Below are 20,412 nucleotides of genomic sequence, written 5' to 3' on the forward strand. Positions count from 1 at the left end.
TGTTTCACTGTAGCTTTCACCTTTAGTTGCACAGAGATGGGTGAACCAGTTCAGATAACAGGAATCAACCTGAACCCTGGCCCCAAACTCCAAATACTCATTATGAGGTTTGAAAAAGTTTGGGTAACTTTTTATTCATTTTCACTAAAAGTGAAGCTGACATGAATCATGCATCCAACCCCGCTGAAACTTGGGAAAGTTCAGATCCAGAACTAAACTTTGCAGCTGGGTCTGGTCTCAGTAATGGGTCAACACAAACCTCCAAATCCAAATACCCTCAAATTTGGTGACATTTGGATCTGAACTTTGAGGCTATGACCTATCTCTAGTTTTTATGTCCCTCTGCATTTCCAAGTTCTGTTCAGAAGTGCCAGGACCAAAACTTTAGACAGAAGGCTATTCTCACAATATTTCTAGCCTGGCCAGAAGGAAATGGTACCAGAAATCTTGCAAAGAAGTTTGTTCCTGTGAGACTTCCAGCCTAGCTATGTAGACCCAAAAGGTATGGATGGTTCTGAAAAGGTTTGATCTAAACTTTGGAGTGATTCCTAACCTTTACAAGTCTGTGCATTACTGGTATTAAAATAATATTTCTCCTCCTCTTTTCCCTAAGCCAATGCTGTTTGCAAATATCAGACAAATGCACTTTGCCAAATGTATGGAGAACAGAAGTCCTACCTGATAGGATGTCATGAGATAGAGGTAGCTGGAATCAGAAGGATCAAACTGCATGATAGGATGAACGGATTCCCCATAAGCCACTGAAACTGACTTCCTGCTAATAATCTTCATGTCACTGTTCAGATTAATCTATAGTGAGAAAGAACCATCTGTTGAGATCAAACATTGTTATGGGAGAGATGTTTTTCTCATTCTTTTTATAAACTCAGAAGTAAAATGGTAACTAATAATGCCTTATATTTTAACATCAGTTTTTATCCCAAAGTGCTCCATAAACTGCACAAACACAGCACCACTAAAATGCAGCCACTGTTGGGGTGGAGGGAAGCAACTCTGCTTGCAACACAGAACACTTGTGAGGGGAAGGGAAATACTGGTTGGTGAAGGGCAAACCCCGTCTCTAATGGGAAATGCTATGGGATCTTTTGACAGGATCTCCATTTTTAATGTCTCAGGCCAAAGACTCCTACTTAGCAAGCTGCATGGAACTCCCTTTTTCTGCCATGAAAGGGTGAAGATCCTGCCACGGCAATGACTTACAGGGCCTAATTCCGATCTCACACTGGTGTTATGTCAGTCTAATTCAGAACATCTCCGTGGAGTTACTCCTGATTTAAACCAGCATAAATAAAATAAAAATTAGGTCTTCAGACATATACAGGCAAATTAATTGTTATCATTATTATCATCATATTGGAAAATTATTTTATTTCCAAATCTTTATTAAAACAGTTATGCTCAGAAAAGTGTTATTTGTATGACAGCAGCATTCAGAGGCCCAACTCAGGTTGAGGCCCCATTGTGCTAGGCACTGTAGATATACTTTGCAAGCTACTAACTAAATAGATAAGAAACATGGAAGAGAAGAAATATTATCATCTCCATTTTACACATGGGGTTGAGAAAGATTAAGGACTTCCTGAAGTCACACTAGAATTCTACAGATAGGAACTTAACCCAGATATCCTGACTCTCAGTTCGGTGCCTTAACCACAAGACCATCCTTCCTCTCTTCCAGCTAGTTTTCCCCCTGTTCCTACAAGCTTGGCTGTTCCTAGTGTTTTTCTTCACAAGACATCTCTTTCTGTGGGTCCTGGTGCCTCAGAGGCCTTGCTACACTAGCCTTTTTGCCCTTAAAAAATTCCCACCATTGCTACGCACTGCTGTAGCTCCACCAATGAAAGCAGTGGCAGGAGCCCCAGTACAGACAAGGCTGCCAACAGTGTTACCATTGTGTAACCCTCAAAGCAGGGCTGGGTGACATGGTGGTAATAATGCTGATAGACAGCAGTCTAGTTAGCTAGTCTAGAGCTTCCCCTATTGCAGCTATACTGGTGTTAGCAACTGAGGGAAATTTTTAGGGAAAGGGATAGTGTAGATACAGCCATGGGGAGCTCTTATGCTTTTGGACTGGAGCTGACTAGACCTAACCTGATCTAACTTCTGAGTAATTCAGCAAAAATACCTCTGCATCTGTTTACTGGGTTCCAGCACCTGACATCAGGATGACTCAGCAGAAAATCCCTGTATCCCCAGGGACGGTGCTAGGCTCTGCCATACTTTTACACTACACTGTAAGCTTAGCAGCTTTGAAAGCATTATTTAACAACTCTCAATTGTGGTGCAAATAATGGCCCCTATGATATGCCATTCTGCAGTATGTTTGATTCCCCATGTGACTGGCAGCCATCATTGCTGCTGGGGGAGCTGGTCAAACATGACTTCTGCCCTCCTGCCATCTTTTCTTGGACAGCAAAGATCTGAATTATAACCCACACAAAGTATTCCGTATGCCATGCCAAGTAACAAAGAGCCCTGAAGGTAAAAAGGCTTCTGGTTACGCAGCTGTGTTGCAGAATTAAATTATAGCTATCCGAGCAAATTATCCCAGTCAAGGGTAGTCAGGAGCCTCTCTCTAATGGACGTTCAGCAGATAAGGCTGCTTTCTCTGATATGATAATGGAAGCAGAACTGTTAATACTGTGTGAACAGGAGCTGCATGTGGGATGTGTCTTCACCCTTGGCCCTGTGCACCTGGCTATGATGTCAATTGCCTATCACCCTGTTGGATTACCTCCCCCTCTAGGCAAAAAAGAAACCAGAGAGCTTCTTTGAGATCTTTCCCACTTTTCTGCCAGGAGCACTTGGAAGCAATGAGAGAAATTGGATTCATTTTCTCTTCTCCAAGTATTTTGATCCAATATTCCAAATTATGTACTATTCGCTCCGGGCTGAGATAAAGCAGATTCCAGGCATGTCTCTCCTAGATGGTCTTTTTCTACTCTGTGGGCTTACTGATGCAGGGACTTTAGTGGACTGCTGTGATTGGCTGGAACGTAAACCTTCCTTTGGCAAACTCTAAGCATTGAGGTTATTGAAACCTTGGCCCTGCACCTTGGCTCTTGACTGAGGCTAGTGTGTTGCCCTACATTGCCTTCAGTGCATTGTTTCAACAGAGATACAATATTATATGCATGGATTCAGACCTGCTTCAGAGTTTAGCATTGGGGAATGATCACTCAGTGATTCTTCAGTCTATAAGGAGCTTTTAAAAACCAACAAATCAAGGGAAGAAATTATTAGAGGACACTGCTAATAAAAAAATGCCATAAAATAGCATTTCAACTGAGGTCTTTTGTTTCTACAGTATATTAAATACAACACAATCACATTGTAGCCTTAAATACTGATTAACAGATACCAATTACCAGGCAGCATATATCATTGTATAGATTAAAGTAATATCCAGTTAATTCTTTATTGCAGAATGAAAGCCTGTGCTCAGAGCGAGCTTTGTCAAATGATTTTTTTTCTATTACTGTGAATACAGTAATGGATAAATGGGCTGTACTGAAAGTCCTAAAGACTGAACTCTTTATTCTCAGTGCAGTTACCGCGTGGGCAGCACCAGAGCACACTTCCTTCATATTGCCGTGTCAACGTGCCTCAGCCCTGCATGGGAAGGGCCACATCTCAGAGTTTAGTAGTCGTTTCTCTCTGCTGAGGCTGCCAACAAAGGTGCCATGTGATAGTGGTTTATGTGAGGTGGACACCTCTCTACTGCAAACTGGACTGGGAGTGACAACTGATTTCACACAGGCCACCAAACAGTTCTGAGATGATCAACAATAACAACACTTTTCTAGTGCCTTTCACCCAGGGATCACAATTTGCCCACATTACCTGAATCTCCCGATTTCCCTGCAGCCACCTCTGGGGTGGAATATATCAGCTAGTTAACAGCGCACAGTGATGTGATGTAACATTTGTAGGGTGGGAAAAAAATGCAGTGTATTCAGCTGAAACTGCCTGGGGAATTTAGGTAGGCAGCGTGCAAGTTCAAGTTGGCATTTAACCAGGACACAAGTAGTAACAACCCTATTCTTATGAAAAATGTCATGAGATATTTAATGACCACAAGAAGTCAAAAACTCCGTTTTATGCCTCATCTGAGAGAAGACACATCCAGTAGCACACTGCCCCATACTATTATGTGGGGTGAACACTAAAACCACTTCCAGCTGCATCTAGGAGCAACCTGGTAGTCACCCATCCAAGAAATGAGCCAAACCACCCCTGCTTATTTTGGACCTGCAGAACTACACACTGTGAGGTGGTACAGCAACAGCTTTCAGATACTGCCATCCTGAGTATTATACAAACCAATGATCCGAGAGGTGAAAGGCTCCAAACCCCACCACCCATCCCTGACCCGTCAACTCCCTTAAGTGCTTCATTTTTATCTCTCTAGTAACATGCTAATTTTACCTTCAGGAGTCTTCCATTTGCTGTGCCCAGAAACACAACAGTGTAATTATTGACACTGGAAACGGCCACCGAAGTGAGGCCCTGGTATTTGAACATTGGTGTTGCCTTTATGGGTTGCAGGATGGCCAAAGGGTGTTGGAGATGGGCTGCTCCACAGTCTAATTGCTCTGGCTGCAGCTGTAAAGAAACATTCATGTCAAAGTGTGGCAACAAAATAAAAACACTTCTCACTGAGACTATACCCTTTGAACAAAACAACGCATTGAGGGTTCTATGCCATACACAGGGAAACCTTACCACTGGATATTAAATAAGAAATATTAGTCAGTAGTTACAATTGAGAAAATGGCTGTAATAGTGGCACCTTCTTACTCATTAGATCTGCTCTCTGCGGCCAAATCCTGAACCACTGCACAGGCTCAAGAAAGAGAGCTTTGTGCTACAGGGCTTCATAGGGGCTGAGGGAAGAGAATCCTTCTGCCCATACTGCAGGGCACCAACAGAGTCACTTGTAGATCACCACTACAGCCTCAGGTCTCCACAACTGTCTAAGGCCTCTTCATTCCTTACATCCTCTTGTCGGAGCCTTATTCCTGAACCTTATATGCAATTCCCTGTGGTAATAATGTGGAGAGAACCCCATGATACTCAGGAGAGCAGAGTTCCCTGTCCAGCCTCTGCATGATTGGGATGTCAGTTCCACGGCCTTTGAGACCTCTCTCATCCCTCCTGCAGCTCACAGGATTTGTCCCTGAGGATATGTCTACACTACAGTGTAAACCCAGGGTTAGCAGAACTCAATTTACCAGACCCAAGGTTTGTTAATATAGGGCTTGAGCGTCTAGACTCATACCCTACCAACACTACAAAAAGAAAGATTCTAGGTGGACTCCTCCTGAAGGTCGAGACAGCAGACTGGACTTCTACATAGATTGCTTCTGCCGACGTGCACGGGCTGAAATTGTGGAAAAGCAGCATCACTTGCCCCACAACCTCAGCCGTGCAGAACACAATGCCATCCACAGCCTCAGAAACAACTCTGATATCATAATCAAAAAGGCTGACAAAGGAGGTGCTGTTGTCATCATGAATAGGTCGGAATATGAACAAGAGGCTGCTCGGCAGCTCTCCAACACCACTTTCTACAAGCCATTACCCTCTGATCCCACTGAGAGTTACCAAAAGAAACTACACCATTTGCTCAAGAAACTCCCTGAAAAAGCACAAGATCAAATCTGCACAGACACACCCCTGGAACCCTGACCTGGGATATTTTATCTACTACCCAAGATCCATAAACCTGGAAATCTTGGACGCCCCATCATCTCAGGCATTGGCACCCTGACAGCAGGACTGTCTGGCTATATAGACTCCCTCCTCAGGCCCTACGCTACCAGCACTCCCAGCTACCTTCGAGACATCACTGACTTCCTGAGGAAACTACAATCCATCGGTGATCTTCCTGATAACACCATCCTGGCCACTATGGATGTAGAAGCCCTCTACACCAACATTCCACACAAAGATGGACTACAAGCCGTCAAGAACACTGTTCCTGATAATGTCATGGCTAACCTGGTGGCTGAACTTTGTGACTTTGTCCTTACCCATAACTATTTTACATTTGGGGACAATGTATACCTTCAAGTCAGCGGCACTGCTATGGGTACCCGCATGGCCCCACAGTATGCCAACATTTTTATGGCTGATTTAGAACAACGCTTCCTCAGCTCTCGTCCCCTAACATCCCTACTCTACTTGCGCTATATTGATGACATCTTCATCATCTGGACCCATGGAAAAGAAGCCCTTGAGGAATTCCACCATGATTTCAACAATTATCATCCCACCATCAACCTCAGCCTGGTCCAGTCCACACAAGAGATCCACTTTCTGGACACTACAGTGCTAATAAACGATGGTCACATAACCACCACCCTATACCGGAAACCTACTGACCGCTATTCCTACCTACATGCCTCCAGCTTTCACCCCGACCACACCATACGATCCATTATCTACAGCCAAGCTCTGCGATACAAGCGCATTTGCTCCAACCCCTCAGACAGAGACAAACACCTACAAGATCTCTATCAAGCATTCTTACAACTACAATAACCACTTGCAGAAGTGAAGAAACAGATTGATAGAGCCAGAAGAGTTCCCAGAAGTCACCTACTACAGGACAGGCCTAACAAAGAAAACAACAGAACGCTACTAGCCGTCACCTTCAGCCCCCAACTAAAACCCCTCCAACGCATTATCAAGGATCTACAACCTATCCTGAAGGACAACCCAACACTCTCACAAATCTTGGGAGACAGGCCAGTCCTTGCCTACAGACAGCCCCCCAACCTGAAGCGAATACTCACCAGCAACCACATACCACACAACAGAACCACTAACCCAGGAGCCTATCCTTGCAACAAAGCCCGTTGCCAACTGTGCCCACATATCTATTCAGGGGACACCATCACAGGGCCTAATAACATCAGCCACACTATCAGAGGCTCGTTCACCTGCATATCTACCAATGTGATATATGCCATCATGTGCCAGCAATGCCCCTCTGCCATGTACATTGGGCAAAGTGGACAGTCTCTACGTAAAAGAATAAATGGACACAAATCAGATGTCAAGAATTATAACATTCATAAACCAGTCGGAGAACACTTCAATCTCTCTGTTCACGGCTGTTACTCTGAAACCTCTCCTCACAATGCGCATGATAATCAAGGTGGGCCATTTCCAGCACAAATCCAGGGTTTAACAAGAATGTCTGAGGAACGGGGGAGGGAGAGAGGGAGGAATAAACAAGGGGGAATAGGTTACTTTTTACTTTTTTTTAGACTCAACCATTCCCAGTCTCTATTCAAGCCTAAGTTAATTGTATCCAATTTGCAAATTAATTCCAATTCAGCAGTCTCTCATTGGAGTCTGTTTTCGAAGTTTTTTTGTTGAAGGATAGTCACTTTGAGATCAGAAATCAAGTGACCAGAGAGATTGAAGTGTTCTCTGACTGGTTTATGAATGTTATAATTCTTGACATCTGATTTGTGTCCCTTTATTCTTTTACGTAGAGACTGTCCAGTTTGCCCAATGTACATGGCAGAGGGGCATTGCTGGCACATGATGGCATATATCACATTGGATGAAGAAGCTCACGAAAGCTAATGCTCAAATAAATTGGTTAGTCTCTAAGGTGCCACAAGTACTCCTTTTCTTATTGTGAGGAGAGTGATCACATTAGATAAGCTATTACCAACAGGAGAGTGGATTTGGGGGGTGGGGGGATGGGGAGAAAACCTGGATTTATGCTGGAAACGGCCCACCTTGATTATCATACACATTGTAAGGAGAGTGATCACTTTAGATAAGCTATTACCAGCAGGAGAGTGGGGTGGGGGGAGAGAAAACCTTTTGTAGTGATAAACACCCATTTTTTCATGGTCTGTGTGTATAAAAACATATTTTCCACAGTATGCATCCGATGAAGTGAGCTGTAGCTCACGAAAGCTTATGCTCAAATAAATTGGTTAGTCTCTAAGGTGCCACAAGTACTCCTTTTCTTTTTGCGAATACAGACTAACACGGCTGTTACTCTGAAACCTATACTCATTTGTAACCCCAGGTTAGACACTGTTGAACCCTGGGGTTTGCCACTGTGGAATGTATTGAATCATTCAGACCTGAAGACAGCTGGCAACCAATTGCAATTTTTTCTCTTTTTCTTTAAAATTAAAGGGTAGTCAGGATTGTTTTTAAATAGAGTGACCCTGAATAGCATTTTCATATGAGCAAACTTTTCTGAGATTGAGGGCTGTAAACTCAGGGCCCAATCCCGCTCCTACTGAAGTCAAAGGCAAAGTTTTTTACGGATTTTAAATGGGCTGGATTCTGATACCCCTAATCATGTTTAATAGTATATCACTCCATGAATGGCCCATTAACTTCAGTGGGACTATCTGTGGAGTACGGTGCTGCTCATTGTCAGTACGGGTCTCAGAAGCTGGATCGGGCCCAAGGCTACAGTGGCACAGATAGGCAGCAGGATACTGGAATGACAAAATTAGATCAGAGCAGAGAGAGTGAAGATTTTAATTCTTAAGGGTTCCTGATGGTCCTGTGGCAGCCCAAGGAGATACTAGAGCCCTGGGCAAGGAATTTGCTAGCATCCTCCTTTGTCTGAGTCCAGAGAGAACAAGCAGCTGACAATAGTTAGATTGAAAAATACTTTTACAAAAAATTCACTTCCCTTGCACTCTGTCTGCAAAGCTTGTTGGCCTCTATGATCTTTATAGATCCTCTTTGTTTTGCTGTCCCATAGCCCAGAGAGACTTGCTGCTTTAAACTGTGTGTGTGGGAAATCCATCCACGTAGTTTAAGCACAGCACGAGAGTCTTACACAACTCAGCTACTTCCCATCAACCCCCACATGCTGCCCGGCTGGTGTGGCTGCCTAACCACAAAATGGCAAAAAGCCCTGCAAGGAGAGGAATCAGCTTTGGAACTTCTTGGCTCAGGGATTCTGAGTGGGGGGGAGGGGGTGGCTGGCAGTGAAGCAGTGCTGAAGGCGCACGCAATGAACTGGAGGACAGGCTGGGTCACAAAGGGATCTGAGACAATCCAGGTCAGGGACTGGGTTGCTTGTCACTGATGGATCCCCACTGCTCTCTATGCCTCTAAATGGCTCCAGGCAATATGACTTTATGGCTAGAATGAGGTTTGGGGACAGGGTGCCTGGGCTGGTTAGTGGCAGAGGGAGGGACTGGTGAGGCATAGGCGCCGACTTCCCCTCTTTCACGTGGGTGCTCGACCCCCCTGCTCTGCCCTGGGCCCCACCCCCACTCCACCCCTTCCATGAGCCCCTTCCCCTGTGCCACCCCTTCCCCGCCCCCATTCCAACCCTTTCCCCAAAGTCCCTGCCCCAACTCCGCCCTCTCCCTGCCAAGATTCCAACTCCTTCCCCAAATCCCTGCCCTGGCCCCATCTCTTCCCCGCCTCCTCCCCTCAGCGCATGGCACGTTCCCGCTCCTCTCCCACCTCCTAGAGCGATCTAACGGTGCCAAACAGCTGTTTAGCGGCAGCCGGGCGGGAAACGCTGGGAGGTAGGCAGAGGAGGTGTGGGGGGGAAGGGAGGGGAGCTTGGCTGCTGGTGGGTGCAGAGCATCTACTAATTTTTCCCCATAGGTGCCTACGTGGTGAGGCAAGTGGAACAGCTCCAGGGGCCCTGGGGAGAACACAGGAGCTGCTACATCCTCTCACAGGGCACAAAGCATGCCCGTCTCCTGCGCTGACAGCACAGGTGTGTACAGTTGCAGAAAGGGATGGTCAGGCCACTAGCCATGCCTCGTGCCCCTCAGCCATGTCCCCTCTGGGGCACTGATTACCTCACGCTGCCTTGCCTACCATTGCCAGTGCTCAGGTAGTGCAAGAACTAGCTATCCCTTGCAAGCGGAACATTGCCAGACCCAAGCATTCCAAAACCATGAGTCAATCTCTAAAAAAATCATGAGATTGACTTAAAAATAATAAGGGTTGAACCTTACGCTAAAAGCGACACTCGAGTGGAGTAAAGGCCAACAGGCTGAATCTGCAAAAGATTAAGACCAGATCTGTGCAAACCAGAGATGGACCAAAAACAGGGACTTTAAGTTGCCCTTCTCCACAAAGACAAAAATTTGGTGATTCAGATTAACTGGAAACTAAAACAGAAACCTGGGCCTGATTCTTCCTTGTTCTGCACCTTGTGTCATTGATTATAGCTGTGTAAAGTGGGTGTGGAATGCTCCCATTCTCAATCGTCTCCATACATGGTTTTGTTTTTGCCTAACTGGAATTTGGCCACCTGGACCCATCAGTAGAGCAAGCCAACACAGCCAAATTCCCCCAGCTTCACTAACGTTGCCCTCGGAGGCTCCTCCTCTCCCACACAGTATTTGGAGGCCTAGCAGGGCTTACACAGATTGCCTGGTTCCTCCAACACATGTCCAAGATTTCCTTCTGACTCCTGAGTGACGCTCCTTACAATTTCTTCCCTGACAATGTGGATGGATTTGACAGCATTCAAATGTCACAACAGCAACGCTGTTAAAAATTTACCTGGAGACTCCCCCACAGAGGTTTTTATACAATGCCCTGGCTGTACCTAAAGCCTTTTGAATGAATGGTATGTTTCTACAGCCATTATAATGTCATCTGTGGTGTCACTTCCATTGCTCATCTTGACGCAAGAAGCCATTGAAATGTTACCTCTGCTGCTCACTGGTGTGTGGCTATATATGATTCCCTAACAACAGCAGGAAGGGTGCAGATATGTATGGGGGTGACCTTCAGCTGTTACAGTAGCCTAAAAGAAGAAATAATCAAGGTCCCAGTTCTGCAAGGTACTTAAGCACGTGGCTAACTTTAAGCTTGGGAACAGTCCCATTGACTTCAGTATGGTTACTTACATGTTTAATGCTGGACATGTTTCACTACCTTACTGAACTGGGGCCTAAATGCAAAGAACTCCTTCAGAATAACACCGGGAGGTGCTGATTTAAACAGACCAAATGCAGGGGTCTGAAGATGCCTCTCTCTTATTAGCATACTGCTTTGGGTGTAACAAACCGCAGCTCATTCAGCGCTGTCTATCGGGGTCTCAAATCTGAATGCAACTCTATATACACAAGAGCCTCAATAGCCGCAATACGCTGGGTTAAAGAAAAAAGCCACTTTACAAGTGCATTACGCTTTGCTTCTCTGGCAGTTTATTACCCTTATTTTATTACGAGATCCTTACTGCCAGTGTAAGGAGCTGCTCATGCCACACAGAAAATGTTGACAATCAGCCTATTTAGCAACATTCCTGCCTGAAGAGTGTATCTTTACTGTAGATTAGTTCCTTTGGCGTTATTAACAGAAATGGGCCCAAACCAGATCCCTGGGTCTGGTCACCCCCCAACTCTGGAGGTATTCAAATTTCCAATCCTGCTTTGCTTCTGGGCCTATCTCTAGATGCTAAGGGCCAAATCCTGAGCCTATTATGCACGCTGAGTAACTAGGCTGTGTGGAGTAGAGTCTCTGTGGAGCGAGGGTTGCCACAATTGTGGTTGGATGTATTCCTGGAGGTTTCATCACATAATATAACCTTTAAATTAAAGATTAATCTTTAATTTCTGGAGACTCCAGGACAATCCTGGAGGGCTGACAACCCACATGGAGGTAGGGAGGGAAGGAATACTTTCTCCAGGGCAGGAAGAGGCAGAAGTGCTCTCTGCAGCAGCTGCCTCAGCCCTTCAGTAACCTCTACAGTTCCTATATCCACTGCTACACAGCTGGAATCTACAGTCACAGATCTAGTGCTTCCCATGTATAGCTGTGCATTAGGGCATAGGTAGCACAGCACCCACTAGGCTGGAATGGATTTTCTAGGGACTCCGGAGCAGTCTGTTCTTTGGTCATTCCAAGTGCCAAGTTAGGAATCCTGAGCAGACGTCCATATGACACTGGTGTCACTTGCACAACTGGTGTCATCCCTGACATAATTTTAGGGTATGTCTACACTGTGATTGCAGCTCGTGTAGACATAATTTTGTTGGCTCGGGTACCAGAGCAGTGAAGCTGCAGCAGCATGAGCTTCCGTATGGGCTAGCCTGTGGGTAATTACTCACGGTTCCAATCAAGTCCGTGCAGCCCGCTGTTCCTTCACTGCTTCAAGACCCCAGCTAGCTAGATTATAGCTAGCTCAGGTATGTCAGTTCCAGCTGCTGCAATCACACCTCATGATTACAGAGCAGACTTCTGCTTAGAGATACTTTTAGCAATTCTATGGCAAAAACCTACAGTGTTGTCCATGCACATGTCACTCACAGGAGAATATTCCCTTCTTGAATAATCCAGGGAAATCTTAATTCGCTGCCCAGACAGAGTAAAAGGCTTGCAAACATTTTCTAGCATTCATCTCCACATTGCTGCTCAAACACAAGTTTATGGCCACAAGGTACAGACTAAGTTTTGTCCAAGAAAACCAACATGATACTTGGTTCTCCCTCCCCCACTGCCAGATACCACTAGCTTTGTTGGTCACATCCGACAGGAAGTAACAAAGCCTGATCTGAAAAACTTTTCTGCTGGAGCATGTGCCAAAAAAGGGGGCAACATATACTCAGAGTTATGGTGCAGTTTGTGAGCAACCAAGCCGAAGGGATGAAGTGCTGCAAATGTGAATGATTTTGCTCAGTGTATTTTGCATTTTTACACCATTAGGTTCTCTTAAAAAAAAAAAATCTCGGCCCAATCTCCTAAAAAGTGGTTATATTTCCCCATGAAACTAGACAAAACAATTCCCTTTTAATATTCAGAGAATTTGACAAGCCATTCATTTTTCCTATTTAATAGTCCCTTCTATGTTCAGCTACACTTTTACCAAAATGTATCTGACCAGATACATGTATTTGTCATAGTGATAGTAATTATCCTTACATTTTTCATCCTCTTTACAAATATTAACTACCCAGAGCTCATTACACAGAAGTGTGGTAATCCTCATTTTACAGATGGGGAAACTAAGGCACAGAGCAGTTAAGTGATTTGACTAAGGTCCCAGGAGGAGTCAGACACACATGTCTTCAGAGAAGCAGCGTACTAATATGATAGGTATCTCTATTCTTCCAAAGATCACCCACTCCTAATTAGAAGGATTTCATTCTTTCCTCTTGTACATTGCAGAGCAGAGTGGAAGATCCTTTCTCTTCTATGTCTACATCGTTGTAAATCGTAAGTTGCTGAGCTAAGATAGTTGCCACATGGTTAATGGTAAACAGGATGTGGCCATTCTAATATAGTCAGAAGTTTATTTGGATTTGCACACATCCTTCTTCCCTAAAACACCTTTCTTCAGATTACATCATCTCTTCCAAAGGGAAGCCATCAGGGACAGGAAGTGTTCCCCTCACTTGGATTCTAGGGTGGAGTAGTCCCTTCTGTTTTTCAGTCTGTAAAGTGCAGTACCAAGATGTATTTTAGCCTTGTTATTTTATGGTAAACTGGAAGTGACCAAGTTACATCCTTCTCAGCATGCACTGAAATATTACTTTAGCTATTTGAATCACACTCATGCAAACACTTAAGTCATGAATACAAGGATAAAAGTGATTTTAGGTACAGCCTGGGCCAAATTCTACTCTCAGCTATACAAGAGTGACTAGAGGGTAGGGGCCCTAAACACAGAATTTGTTTCAATATCAACAATATTTTATCTTTTACCTATCGTAACAAATCTATGACCATTTGTATTTCATCACTGTCTCTGCTACACAACTGGGCCACTCAGAAATTCACAGGAATAGTATGGATAGAACTTGGATCCTTCAGCTCCAAAACACAACACCCTGCCACTTGAACTAAAGGAAAATCTCCACTATCAGTTAACAGTATGGGACCTATGATACATGCCCAGCTAAGCAGCTCTGTTTCCATCCAGTTGAGGACAGAAGTACAATACTCACACACTCTCTCTAGCAGGGCTTTTACAATAGGTATTTTCACTATTATTCACAAATGTTACAAATTGACTCAAGTCCTAAATAAAGTCTAAGAGGAGGTTTAGTTAGATCACTCTTGAGTATGATCTCAAAAAGAAAGAAAAAAGATTTGAAGTCCTAACCCATCTAAAACTAAAAGCTATTATATGTCATAAGTTTAGTTCTTCTTTATCTCAGCCTTAGAATCAGCCATGAACTGAAAAATGATTTACCAAAGTTTCCATCAAAACTATTTCATTCCCAAGAGCTCTGAATGAGAAGCTAGATTGCAGGATGTCAGCTTCGGAAGGAAGTCTGCTGGAAACAGAGGGAGGAAGAGGATTGGTGAGGCAACACTCAGGAAACCCATGAAATGTATTGATTTTTGTTTCCTGTGTTTGTGACCTTAAAAATAGTTCTTGTGCAACTTGAAATGCCGGAGTTTATGAATCAAAACCAGGCTGCAGCTTGAAAAACCTGCATGCTTCTGCTTTAGCCAGGCTTCTTCTTCCTTTGCCTCTGAAAGCATTATAGTGGAACAGTAAGTGGACGCAGTGTCTAACCCCCTCATGCATCTTATCAGAGTGGATTAAACTGCTGGCTTCTAACATGCCTGGAGTCCTGGGAAAACGACACAGCTAACATCAGATAATCCGCTCCAACTTGTTGATTTGTGGGACTTATAATCATCTTCAGAGGCTCAATATTTGGCAGCTGCCCCTACACAACTGACATTTTCAGGCCATTAATTCTGTGATAAAAGTACCTTAGCTTTATCTCTTGCCTTTCTTAATATAAACCATTAGCTTTTATTAACGTTTAGGTATAACTCAGAAAGAGCTATGATATGCAGACAGAACATTCCAAATAATTTGGGAATCATCTGGGGAGAACAGAGGGCTATGAATTCAAGCTAAAAAATATACTCCAGGGAAATACTCTTCTTCCAGGAGTTGTAGATACTAAAGCAAAATGGGCAAAATGAGGGATACTTGCAGGCAGAGCCAGCCACATTCCAAAAACAAAAAACACAAGCCTTCCTCTGTTTACAGCAAACCCAGACCTAGCCACAGAGTTCTTCCCAGGAGAAGTCTATTCATTATGGAGAGCTCTCAGTAAGGATAGCAGTTTGTACACCCAATCAAGTGTTTATCTGCTGGAGTGTTGCAACCAGAACTGTCAAAAATCAGGCTTTTAGGACACCGGATGAAAATGTAATCCTCAGAAGAGGACTCTACTGTTCAGGGTACGTCTACATTACAAGCGCTACGGTGGCACAGCTGTAGCGCTGTAGTGAACACACGTGTGACCTTGATGGAAGGGGGTTTTCTGTTGCTGTAGTAAACTCACCCCCTTGAGCGGCCATAGCTAGGTCAATGGAAAATTCTTCCATCAACCTAGCAGTGACTACCCAGCGGGTTAAGTCATCTTAACTACATCTCCCAGTGGGATGAATTTTTCACCCCCTTAGCAATGTAGCTAGGTCGACCTAAGTTTTACGTGTAGGCTATAGCAACCTAAGCAGCCACTCTGCTTGTTGCGCTGCAGCCCAAGGAAGCATTATCAGAAAGCTGGTGTAGTAACTTCTCACCAGTTTTGGTCTGAAAAATCTGGAGACAAGTCACCGTGCCCTCTCAACCATTTGATGCGTTTATGATATTGATTCCAGCTCAGGTTGAAAACCGCTGATAAAAAACTGAATTTCTCCAAGAATCGGGGAACAGAAAATAACCAACCCCCACCCGTTCACAAGAACAACAAATTTCCTCGAAAAGGACTTTAAATGGAATTTGCGCCCAGTTCACACTATTTACTAAGAATATGTCTACACTCTGAGCTGGGGCTGTGATTCCCAGCTCCAGGAGACAGACTGCACTACCTCTCATCAAGCTAGCATGATTAAAATAGCCACAGCAGCACAAGCAGCGGGAGGGGCTAGCTGCCTTGAGAACTCGCCTAGCATCTCGAACAGGTCTGTATTTAGGGCAGCTAGCCCTTTCTGTCGCTGCAGCTTTGCTTTATTTTTAGTGCACTAGTTCAATGAGAGCTCGCACGAGTATGTCTCCTCGAGCTGGGAATTATACCCCAGCTCAAAGTGTAGACAATTCTTGAATTGTAAGCTCCTTGGGCCTGGGACTGTCTTTCTGTGTTTTTGTGTGTATGTTCATACAGCGCCCCGCAGAGTTTGATCCTGGTCTATGATTGGGGTCCATAGGTACTCCCATAATACAAATCATCAATCAATAATAAATAACTGTCCACTGTCAATTCCAGCTGGATCACTTTCTCTCTGTGGGTCACTTCTCAATCATCAAAGTATTTTGTGTGTGTGTGTATGCGGGGGGTGTCTACAAGCCCACCAGTGGGCCATATCCTTGGCTGGTGTAAATCAGCATAGTTCTGTTGATGTCAATGGAGTTATGCCAATTTACACCAACTGATATCTGGTCCAACGTTGCAACTCAGTGTCCAAATAATAAATGAGACCACCTATGAGAAGCTGTTAGGATCATTTTAATAAACATTTGTGTTCATTTCATGCCTTTTGAAACAACTGCTCTCTGCTCAAGTCTATGCAGTTACAGTTCATAGAAACACAAAACAATGCTTCTAGGATGCAAGTTTTAATACTGAAAGAGCTGTAGGGGATAGGTCAGCAGCTCTAGGGAAGCAGGAGGGAATGTAAATGAAACTGCATGAAATCTCAGTTGCTGATTTCTACCCTGGTTAAAACCATTCTGCTAAGTACGGTAGATCCTCCTGCTATAAATCCCCAAGGAAAAAAGACTGTTGCCATTTCTCATTCTTCCCAATAAAGGGAACTGCCCTCGATTTTTACCATCACGTAGTTGTTCCAGATGGAGAACAAGGGGTTAATTCTAGTTAAATATTGATCCAAAAAAATGCCATAACATCCAATTAATGAATGGTCTAAAGCCATATTTGCTAAATTGCTGCAAAGCCGACTGCTGGAAAGTTAGCAGATTGAAAGACAGGTGGTTTAAAACCTAAAAAAAAAAAATAAAATACCCACAGTTGGATTCAGAGAGAGATTCTGGGAGTGGTCACTCCACGCTTCATATCCTTAATTGGTTTAGTTTTAAACAGTTTTGTCTCCAGCACTTACATCTTACTGATCTCAGGAATCTTAATGGACTTTTTAGGCCTGATTCTAATCTCATGTACACAGGTTTTACACTAGTGTGTAACTCTACTGTCTTTAGAGGAGTGACTCCTGTTTAATATGGATGACGGTGAAGTCAGAATTGAGCCCATAGCCTCCAGCATTTTGTTTCACAATGGATTATGATGTGGAGTTTTGAACATGTAAATCCAAAGCATCAAATACTGCCACATCTTTTTTAGACTGATGGGCTTTACCTTTTTTGTGCCAGCTGGGCTTGTGCTAGAATGAATGGCCCAGATGCTTGGGAGTGTCCGGCGCACAGCTTGGCTAAGACGTGAGAAGGGGAGCAGAGGTGAAATTAGACTACTTTTTTCTGCCCCACCAGTTCTGGAGGAAGCTGGGGTCTAAACCAATGAACTCATGCTGGCTGGTAATGACCCTGAATGCTGGGGGGGTAGGTAGCATAAAGCCAGCTGTGCTTGCTTTAACCCCCGGGGGGATTTCATTATGGAAAGGGAATCAATCCCTGCTTGGCTGCGTAAGCCAGTGTTTGGGCCATTTCTGCACAACTGGAGCAGTGTAAAGAGGACAGAACAGGACCACGGATCTGGAACAATGACCAGCTTTGCCAGGAACATCACTGGGCCTGTGAGCTTTTTCAGTAAAATTCTAGACTTTTTAATACAGAAAACACCAGTGTCCTCAGCTGGTCACCTCTGTGTCTGTAAAACAAACAGGGTTCCCTCCTCCCATACCACTTAGAATAAAACCTGGACTCAGCAGGATTCCCCACTGAGAAGCAAGAGTGCCACAGTCACTCATTTAAATTGGGAGTTTCCAGACCCAAGTCAGGAGAGCTAATGGCTCACTGAATGGATGTAATTGCTCATGAAAAATCATTAACAGATTTCCTCTGTCAGACCCTGTTGACTCATCATTTTGTTTACAAATGCGCATTCACTGTACCAAAGCCAATGACATCAAGCAGAATAGAAGCATCAGTTGAAAGGGAAGAATAACCACTACAGCAGTTCACCAGCTCTTTCCATTTGCCGTAATGGACTCGTAATCCTGACGCTGAAAACGGACCCTTCAGCTTCCATAGAGCTTCTCAAGCTTAGGATTTCTTTCTTTCTTTCTCCTCTCTTCAGTTTTCTTTTTCTTGAGAACTTCTTCTCCACTGATAAAACCCTTCTCTCCCTCTTTTGACTCACACTCATTTCAGGTCAAACCCTGAAGTTCTTTCTTAAAGGTTCTGATGGGAGCTTGCCCGACTAAAACTGAGGGAGGATTTCAGGATATGGGCCCCATAAGTCGAGCAAACAGAGAGCAAAGCTGAGAGTGAGCAGCAGCAATTAGGTTAGGTATTTTGTAGAGGGATGCAAAACATTCTAGAGTTGAGTAAGTCACCAGCAATCTTTTTTTCCAATAAAAGTATTTTAGTAGTGAATGATGGCTATTTGGACAATAAAAGAGGCAAGATCCCAGAAGGCCTTTTGTGATCAGCTTTGGGATACCCACATCTAGTTGGTAGTTTTGCCATTTATAGACTTTCGGTATTTGCTGACAAAAGAAACAAATCTTTCAGAACTGTTTGTTTGAAGAATAATTAATAAAGTTGCCAAAACTAATAGGCTGTCTTTATTGCTCAGCACTCACAGCAGACCATGAGGGTGCCCCCAAAGTAAGCAGAGAATGCACTGTGTGAAAATGAAATCTTCTAAATTGCCTCACCAGGTGAGGAAAGATGGTCCAGTGGTTAGGCTGGGATTCAGGAGACCTGGGTTCAATTCCCTACTCTGCCACAGACTTCCTTTGTGACTTTGGGCAAGTGACTTAGCCTCTCTGTGCCTCTGTTTACCATCCATAGAATGGGGATAATGGCACTGCCTTACCTCATGGGTGTTGTAACGATAAATACATTAAATATTGGGAGGTGCTCAGACACTATGGTGATGGAGGTCAGATACATACCTTAGATAGATTGCTATGCCTTGAACTAGGGCCAGAATTTAGGGCCAGAACCTGCACTAATGAGCAGAGCTCATCCACTCCCCTCAACCAACAAGATGTCCTGGAGGCAAGATTTCTAAGTAGAGAAAAATCAAGGGCAATCTCTAAATACCTCACATAGCCAAATTCAGACCAGATTAAGCAGCTGCAACTTTGCTGACTTCAATAACAGCTGCATCCACCCTTAGGGTATGTCTACACAGCAAAGAAAAACGCACGGCTGGCCCATGCCAGTGGACTCAGGCTACGGAGCTATTTCACTGCTGTGCAGATTTCTGGGCTCGGAATGGAGCCTGGGCTCTGAGACCCTGCGGGGTGGGAGGATCCCAGAGTATGGGCTTCAACCTGAGCACAGAAGTACACCCAGCAGTGAATCAGCCCCACCACCCCAGCCCTGCAAGCCCGAGTTGGCTGGCACGGGCCAGCTGCAGGTTTTTCTTTGCTATGTAGACATACCTTAAGTGTCTGAATTTGGCGCTCAGACTAACATTGGAAAACCAGAAGAATGCTTGATCACAGGAAGCCAAAATCTTTCAGTGAGTAGGGGCCTCTAGATATTGTCAATTAACTGTTCTAAAACAGGGAATGATTTTATCTCCTACTGTCCAAAATACTGATTTCATCTAGTAGGGAACCCAAAGTTGGGACAGAAAATGTCTGTAAACTCTTAGGTGGCACAGTGGAAAATGGCAGATCCCATCAAGGCTTATTCAAGATGTTATAGTACATGAGCTGAACTGGAAAGTGCAGTGAGACAATGGAAACAAGTGCAGCAATTGTATGAAAATGTCCAATAGCTGGCGTAGTAGAGTCAGGGCACAAGAATCACCCAAACTGCAATAGCTTAGATGAATAAAGTACCAAGGTTGCAGAAATCTACCAACCAGGAGGTCTTTCTATTAGAGGTGTTTTGTATTTAAAACATAAAGACATGTGGAGGCCTACTGAAGCCTGAGAAGGGATGAAGAACAAAGCCGTTCCCACCAACAACTTTACATTGTCTTGCATTAGAGAAATAGTCTCCTCCACCGTCTTTTCACACAGGAATTGATTAGAATCCCAACTAACCATCCATCACACAAGTCTCAGACATTTTATAGCTGCCTGTAGAGTTATCTTAGCAGGGAGGCACGCTAACCCAGAAACTTCCACCGGCTCTGGAGGATTTTAGCAAAGCAGCTTCCCTTAAAGTCAAGGAGAGTCATGTGGTTAAAACCCCGCGACAAGCTCTGGCAGTGTAGGTGCCTGAATTTCTGAAGACATTGTTCAAAGCAGGCCTGTGTATGGCGCTAGCCCAGAAGCTCCGTGTTAGCACAC

The 20,412-nt window shown here is 44.2% G+C and overlaps 1 protein-coding gene across 1 annotated transcript in view; it reads right to left on the reverse strand.

The window, feature by feature from the left end:
• PLXND1 (plexin D1) overlaps positions 1 to 20,412 on the reverse strand; it is a 126,151-nt gene that overhangs the window by 86,152 nt on the left and 19,587 nt on the right. The window contains exons 2-3 of the mRNA XM_084634961.1: positions 4,450 to 4,626; positions 679 to 810 (exon numbers count right to left, since the gene is read on the reverse strand). Coding sequence (XP_084491087.1) covers positions 679 to 810; positions 4,450 to 4,626 — 309 coding nt within the window. The remainder of the gene's footprint in view (positions 1 to 678; positions 811 to 4,449; positions 4,627 to 20,412) is intronic.

This window comes from Lepidochelys olivacea, assembly GCF_965140295.1.
Source record: "Lepidochelys olivacea isolate rLepOli2 genome assembly, chromosome: 7".
In the NCBI taxonomy this organism is placed as follows: Eukaryota; Metazoa; Chordata; order Testudines; family Cheloniidae; genus Lepidochelys; species Lepidochelys olivacea.